Below are 7781 nucleotides of genomic sequence, written 5' to 3' on the forward strand. Positions count from 1 at the left end.
GCCGCCCCGCCGCCACGCGCCCCCGACGCCGCCGCCTTCCTGCGCCGCGGGCCGCTCTGGGGCAGCCGGCGATGGAACCTCTTCGGCGGCGGCGGTGCCCGCAGGAGCTTCAGCTCCCTGCGCAAGAGCTTCAGCTTCCGCCTGCGGCGCGGCCACGAGCTGCGGCGCTCCGAGTCGGGCGCCCTGCTGCGCCCCGCGCGCCTCCGCACCAAGAGCGAGGGCGACGCCGGCTCCCTGCACACCTGCCCCAGCAAGCGGGAGCTGCTGTGCCCGGAGCTGCCCGGCGCCGGGCTGCGCGCCGAGCCCAGCCAGCCCGCGGGGCTCTGGAAGCTCCTCACGAGCCGCTTCCGACGGCGGGAGCGCGGCCCCGCAGACGATCGCGGCCCCCTGCGTGCCCTGGGTGAGTTGGGACGGGGTGCACGGCCCCATGGCGTGGCGCGGTGGGTGGCAGGGGTGCCGTGTCGCCTGTGCCAGGGTTGTCCCGTGTCGCAGGGAGCAGAGCCCGGACAAGGCCAGGCAGTGTGCACAGAAGGGACCTGCGCGTGGGCTCCGCGGCAGCGCGACGTGGGAGCGGGGACGACTCGAGGGAGCTGCGGAGATGCTCCATGTGCCCCATCTGTGCTCGCATTGTCTGGCCGGGAGCTGCGGGGGGACAGGCGGGCGCTGTGGCGCTCCGGGCGCGTGGCCATGGGGCTCCTCATGGCCTCCTTGGCGTGCGTGGCTCCTGGAGCTCCGTTCCCATGTGGTCTGTCAACCGGCATTCCCAAAGCTGGGTGCCCACGCGCCGCTGTGGAGAGAGCCCCTTCCCCCAGGAGAGCAGCCTCCCCAGCCCTGGAAGCCGTGAGCAGCGGCCGCATACGGGTGCTGTGGAGTCCCTGGCTCGGCTGCTGTACCAGGTGGGACCACCCGGCTTCCTGGGCCTGTGGGCACTGGTACTGCTGCTGCCGGTGGTGCCGCGTGCCCAGGGCCTTCCTGGAGGAGCCGCGTTTGGGTAGCGGATAGCCCGGGTCACTGGGGCTCGTGGTGCCACTGGCCGCGGGTCTGCGTGTGCTTACGGACCCAAGCAGGGGTGCTCCGCCGACTGCTGTGGGCGCCAGGGAAGGGTGTTCACAGCAGGCTGCACTGCTCCGGGGCACTGCTGGTGGGCAGGGCGCAGGAGGGGACACAGGGACAGTGAGCGAAGGGGCGCGTCACCTGGGGACAGTGTCTGGGGACGGTGCCCAGGGACGGTGCCTGAGGATGGTGCTCAGGGATGGTGCCCAGGGACGGTGCTCAGGGATGGTTCCTGGGGACGGTGCCCGGGGATGGTTCCCGGGGACAGTGCCCAGGGATGGTTCCTGAGGATGGTGCCCAGGGATGGTGCCCAGGGACAGTGCCCAGGGTTGGTTCCCGGGGACGATGCCCGCGGACGGTGCCGCGCTCAGTGGCAGGAGGCTCCCGGGCGGAGGGGAGGCTGCGCTCACGGCTGGGGAATGCGGGTGTATCCTGGGCGGGAGGGCCCGGCCCTGCCCTCGCGCGGGGCCTGTCCCTGCTTGCCGCCCGCTCCCAGGCGGGAGCCACGTTCCCAGGGGAGCAGCCCAGCCCGGTGCTGCCGCCGGTGCCGCGTGGGAGCTCCCGCTCTGCTGCAGCCCGCGACAACTGCAGGGCGCTGGGACAAGGCGGCCGCCTCCAGCACCGCCGCCCGTTGTTCGCCCTGTGCTTTGGTCTCCAGGCTGATGCCGTTTGCGCCGCTACCCGCCCTGCTCTGCCTGCCCGCGGTGCCAGCTCCCTCGGGACCGTGGGGTGCAGGAGGCGGCGGTGCTGCCCGCAGAGCAGGGGGCTGCTGGGCTGCTTGCTGGGTTGCAGCAGGTATCTGGTGCAGGGCTGCACCGTGCCCAGGTACCCGGCCCGTCCCGAGGCAGGGAGCCGCTCACGGTGCCGCTGGCAGAGGGTCCAGCCTGGACTCAGCACCGGGAAAGGCTGGAGGGGCCGTCAGGAGAAGGGAGAACTTGTCCATGAGAAAGGGCTCAGGGGCTTGTGCTTCTTGAGCAGAGTGGAGGCCAAGGGGGACATGACTCTGTGCAAATACAAGGAGGGAGGGCAGGAGGCTTTGGAGCCGAGGAGCAGAGCCAACACGGAGCCGAAGCAGCGCTGGTCCGAGTGAGTGCAGGCCCTGCACGAGAGGGACGCGTCCCGCTGTCAGCAGACACTGCTCCGAGGAATGCAGGGCTGCGCAGGCCGGGCGCGGGGCTCCGGAGGGGCCGCTGCGGTGCCGCCGCGCTTGCCCTTGGGCGGCGGGCAGCTCCAGGCGCCCGGTGCGGGGCCAGCGCCCCGGCCGCTGCTCCCCGGCGCACGGCACCTCACAGGGCCCGGGCACGGCAAGTGTGAGCGGAGCAGAGGGCTGTCATGGTAATGAGGCAAGGCTTGCATAGCGTGTTCAGGGATAATGATATGTAGCGCCTCGTGTCGGTACCTGCCTGCGCGAGCTGGGAGTGTGGGCAGGGAGCAGAGCGGAGCTCAGGGGCCCGGGGCTCCGTGCTCAGCCCAGCCTGGTGTCCTCAGTTCAAGCTTCCTATCAAGGAAAGAGCTGTATCCAAAGGGACTAACTCTCTGTATGTATATAGCAGATGGAGGCGTTCTGATCGCAGTCTGCAAGTGTCTGATCTTAACCTGTTTGCTTAACCCGCTTGGGGAATTAGCTGGGGCTGAAACCAGGCCGATTCTGAACATGTTTCTGCTGGCAAGGTAGGTCCCAGTAGAGCACACGTGTGTGGAAGGCAGTGGCTTCGCTGTCCCTTCGTGTCCCTGCTCTGCTGGGGTGTCTCTCAGCAGAGCCCTTCCATCTGTCAGAGCAGACAGAGCTTCCTTGGGGCCTCGGCCCGCCGGTCTTGGAGCAGGGGCTGGAAGGTGGCAGGCGAGGGGGGCACGGAGGCGCGTGGCTCTTCCCCAGCTCGTGCGCTGCAAGATGTGCGATGTCCGCCGGCGCGGCAGGGCCCTCGGTGCCGACACAGCACGGCTGGGAAACGAGCAGGAGTTGGTGCTCGTGCCCTGTTTGCCAGGGACGTGCCAGATCCTCTCCCTCCCTGCTGCAAGGGCTTTGTGTCGTGGTGAGATCCTCGTTAGGGTCGCATCCTGCACAGGCTGTCTCGTTGGCTCTCCGACCATGGGATACCAGCCTTGCACGTGTTCCCGACCTGCACAAATATGTGTTCCTGATGGCAGTGCCAGGGCTGAGCCGTTACCATCGTGGCCTGCAGAAGGTGGCTCTGCCCAGGCGCGTCACCTTGTGCAGCCGTTCCGACTGCGTGCGCAGGCAGCGCGTACTTTGGAACCTGCTTCGTGGGGGCACTGCTCTTCGCGCAGCCTCTGACCTGCTTCCAGGGCTGCTCTTGTGTCCAGGCTTTCAGTGTCCACTCTGCTTCCACAGCGGCCTGGATAATGACTGGGTTAATTATTAGTTGCTGTGTGTGTGGAGTCCACACGTGTCCAAGGTTTGCTGTTCTCAGCACGGGGCCTGCCCCTGTTCATCGTGACCATGAGGGAAGGTCGGGCTGTGCAGGGAGCCAGCTTTGCGCCGCCAGCCCCTTCCTCCTCCCGCCTCGGAGCAGCAGCGGGAGGGTCGGACTCATGGCCAGGTCCTGCGGGACCGGTTCCGTTGGGTTGTGCCATGGGATGCGACCACGGGTGGAGGGTTCTGTGCATCCCGCCATGGTGCAGGGCGCTGTGCTCCGGTCCATGGCTCATGGAAGCCACCATGGTCCTCCTGCCAACCGAGAGACACGGTCTGTTGGGAGCGCCTGCCGCGTGCCCCCGCGGCCACCTCGGAGCGGTGGCAGGGACCTTGTGCCCTCCACGCCTCCGCTCTCCTGAGTACAGAGCATCTGCGCTTGGGAGTCTCCATGGCTGGAGCTTCCAGGGGATCCCCATGGCTGGAGCTTCTGGACAGTAACAAAACAGGCCGGATCCTTCCCTCTGAGGGAGGTCGGGTTGGTCGCCCTTCCTGTGTGCTGGGGTCTTGTGTCTTGGAGGTCACCGACAGCAGTGGCAGGGCCCTCGGTACGGAGGCGACACCGTGAGGCCCCTGTTCCTCTTTCTGAGGTCGGATCCCCCCGGGAAGAGCTGCAGACTGCCGTTCCCTGGGGCAGAGCGGAGAGGGGCAGGGGGAGCAGGAGCCCGCGCGCCACGGAGGCTGCAGCCGGGCCGGCGCGTCGAGGGCTCCTCGCCCGCGCGGAGCTCCTGCTCGCGCGCACGACTGGTTCCGTACTGAGAACTGATGCTAATTAAACCCCGGGAAAGACCATATGCTGCGTTTAACTCGCAAATGCTGAACACGTGGAATGGACGGAGCTGACATCAGCGAGTTGTGTGGGCTTTTCTCGACAGGTTGCTTGGCCTGTGGCTGTTTTGGGTGGTTGAGAAACACGTCTCGAGGTGCTATCCTGCCAAACGGCGGATCTCGTCCATGCACTCCCGCACACACCTGCTCTTTCCACTTGCAGCGAGAAGATCCTGGCGGATGAGAAAAGCAAGTGCAAAGAACTGCGCCAGAAAGGATCCTGCTGCAGGAAAGGCGTGAGGAGCGAGTGGTGGAGTCGCGTGGGGCTTAGCCTGGAGGTGCTCGGGCAGCGGGTGGGCGCAGCGGACCTGGCAGGCGGGTCAGCCCGGTGCCAGCGTGGCCCGTGTGAGTCCTCTTGTGATGACAGGAGGGAAGCGTGCGGCACGGGGACCAGAGTGATCGCTTTGTGAGAATGACTTGTCAGCCAGCGTGAGCCGTTGAAAGCCTCGGTCGCCGTGTCCTGACGAGTGCAAGTGGGTTGAGCTCAGATCCTCCGACACCGTGAGCCGGTCGTGCCCTTGGCTCGTGCAGTGGGGATGGGCGGTGTCGGTGACGGCTTCGCGTTGGGCGATGCTGAGGACACCATCGTGTTGGATCTTCTTCCCAGGCCGGCTGTGGGAGCGGGACATGGCGCAGCGCTACGAGCTGCCGGACGATGCAGCTGAAGGCAGTTCTTCTTTTTGGTCCGTCCTCTTTTTGGTAATGGGAGCAAAGCCTATCACCTCAACCCATCATGTGGTGTCTAAGAAGCACCAGAAGTGCATCTGTGCTAGTCCTGCATTGCTAACCAGTGATTTGGGGAAGTTGACTCTGAAGTCTTCTGGTTAGGTGGAGTTTCAGCTTTCAGCACCCAATTTAAGAGAGTCTCAAAGCTGTCTGCACGAAACTTGTCTAAAGTTGAAAGATTTACAGTTGGTAAATGGTGTTGGTGGGTTTATGGTTGAATGCGATGGTCTTAAAGGTCTTTTCCAAGACCTTGGTCTTGGGCTAGATGATCTCTAGAGGTCCCTTCCAACCTTGAATATTCTGTGATTCCAACCATAACGATTCTGTGATTCTAAAGCTAGGCCTCCTAAAGCTAGGCCTCCAGAGCAGCTGGTTGGTGCCAGTAGTTCGGAGCAGAGGTGAAACCTGCCTGAAATGCTTTTCTTGAGCAGTCCCCTTGTCCCCTTGCTTCTTCACGAGAGGGTGCAGTGGCCACGCGGGTGTCTCGAGGGGAAGCGGCTGCGACAGGCGCCCGGTGTCGCTCCTGGAGGTGGGAGGATGAGGTGCCCAGCTGGATCACGGGAATGTCCTGTGGGGAAGGAGCCCGTCCTGGTGGGCTTGGGGCTGGGGGTGGCCAACCAAGCCCAGGGGGAGCCTCCATCCCGGGGTGTTTAAGACCAGGAGAGGATGTCTTCGGAGGAAGAGGTTCATGGGGAGGTTGTTAATGGGAGGCTGTGCCCTCTCCCTGGGGGCAGACACAACGCAGGCTTCCTGATGCTGACGTTGTGACTGTGGCTTTGGGTGCGGACCACCATGGAACAGACCCCTCTCCAATTCTGGTAATTTTCCAGTAGGTTTGGGATTCCCGTCCTCACAGCCGCTTCTCCCTTAGCGTTTGTTGCTCTTGGTCCCTGAGCTCCCGCTCCTGCGCTCTGGGCACTGGGCCCTAGGGAAGCAGGAGCTCCCGGCTGCACAGGCTGCACAGGCTGCTGCTGCTGCGAGCTCAGGCGCTGCCTTCACGCGGGTCGGCACCGAGTTCCGCAGAGGTTGATAACGTTAATAACGTCCGATGTATTGCACGAATGGGTGCACTTGCAGTGGCATCGGGCTGCCGTTACTCGGGTGCCGTTAGCCGGGCGCCGGTGCAGCAAGTTAAGCGTCAGGCTGCTGCTAACGGGCATCTGAGCTGTGTTACAACAAGGAGCGTTGGAGCGGTTAGCAAAGGAACCCGACGGTCCCTCCGTCCAGAACCTTCCCGGCACGGAGAGCAGCGGGAGAGGAGGCTGTGCTCTCTAGGACGCCCCTTTGAGCCCGGTCAGCGGGTGAGCTTTGCTTGGGCTGCATTCGGGCAGCCCCGGGGAAAGCCTTTGGCCAGGCTTTGGTCGTGCAAGAGGAAAGAAACTGTGGATACAGTGAGATACTGCCCTGTGTGACTGCCCTGTCCCCAGCCAGTGGTTGAGCCCGCTGGATTTGCTGCTCCCTTCCTGAAACCATCTGCGTTTTCAGTTTCTGCAGTAGTGCGTGGCACTGGACTCGGCGCTTCCCTTACATGCCCTTGAAGAAGCAATGCTCTCCTAGGTTTCTGGTTTCCAAAAACACGTGTTATTTTTGTGCAGTGAAGAAGGAGCAAATGCTGCTCTTCTGCTTTGACCTCCAGCCGCCTGCCATTCCAGCCTGGGATGTAGGATGCGCTTCCTCTTTCGGGCAAACTGAGCGCTGGGGTTTTGCTAGGAGCGGCTGCTGGCTCATTTTGATATTCACGATGTTCTCCGGGCTCTTGCTGCTCCTCCTGTGTGTCTGGTTTTTCTTGGGAAGTCAGTTTCAGACCCGCTCCTAGGGATTGTGTGGATGTAAATGAGGTATTTGTGATTCCCCTGGCAGGAGAGAGGGTGTTTCTAGGGCTGCTCAAAGAGGTTCTTGGCTGTTGCAACCTTCACAAAGTTCTGCACATTACATAACATAAAGACAATTAACTGTGCTCGCCATCGCTCGAGGAGACGCTCGGGAGCCTGGTGCTGGCCGCGTGCGGCGGTGCCGGCGCTCGGAGTGCTCCCCTCTGTGCGTCCGGTGCGGGTCCTGGTGTGGGTACCCCGGGCAGGGACCGCTCCATCCCGTGGGCAGGGGCTGCTCCATCCTGCTCCATCCCCCGGGCAGGGACCGCTCCGTCCCCCGGGCGGCCGTTCCGGGCTGCAGGGAGCGGGACAGGCGCCTGGCGGGTGCGCAGGGAGGCCGGAGCGCGGCCCCGTGCCCTGCTCTCACCTCTGCTCTCTCCCTCCCGCAGATTCCTTCGTGAACAGCCAGGAATGGACCCTGAGCCGCTCGGTGCCGGAGCTGAAGGTGGTGAGTAGGGGTGCCTTGGGCCTGGGGCCTTGCCGGGTCTCTGCCGCTTCTCCACATCCCCAGGGAAAACCTCTTGCCATGTGGCTGACGGGACGTGTGGAGCAGAGGAGAGGGCCGAGCGGGAGGTGCTGTCTGACGCACCCCAACGTGGAGGCCAAAGGGCGATGCTGGCCCTCGTACCCTTTCAGCTGGCCAGGATGGGGTGCTTGTCCCCCGAGGCGCCGCTGCTGTGCGGCTGGGCCGGGGGTTGTGTGCGGGACGGGGCGTCGTGCAGGACGCCCTGGCATTGTGCAGGGCCCTGGCATTGTGTGCCGCTCAGGCCGGGTGGCATGGGGCCCGTGCAGCTCATGGCCCGTTGCCCGTGGGACACAGCTCTGCTCAGCCCAGGCTGGCACAGGGCTCATTCAGCTCAGGGTGCAGC

At 64.4% G+C, this 7781-nt stretch overlaps 1 protein-coding gene across 1 annotated transcript in view; it reads left to right on the forward strand.

Annotated features, from left to right (window-relative positions):
* Nucleotides 1-21: 21 nt before the first annotated feature.
* LOC112953399 (arf-GAP with GTPase, ANK repeat and PH domain-containing protein 3-like) overlaps nt 22-7781 on the forward strand; it is a gene marked incomplete at its 5' end in the record, with an annotated part of 87902 nt that continues 80142 nt past the window's right edge. Inside the window, 2 exons of the mRNA XM_026046449.1 lie at nt 22-400; nt 7302-7360. Coding sequence (XP_025902234.1) covers nt 22-400; nt 7302-7360 — 438 coding nt within the window. The remainder of the gene's footprint in view (nt 401-7301; nt 7361-7781) is intronic.

Source organism: Nothoprocta perdicaria, unplaced genomic scaffold (genome assembly GCF_003342845.1).
Source record: "Nothoprocta perdicaria isolate Ctin4 unplaced genomic scaffold, notPer1 scaffold_441, whole genome shotgun sequence".
In the NCBI taxonomy this organism is placed as follows: Eukaryota; Metazoa; Chordata; class Aves; order Tinamiformes; family Tinamidae; genus Nothoprocta; species Nothoprocta perdicaria.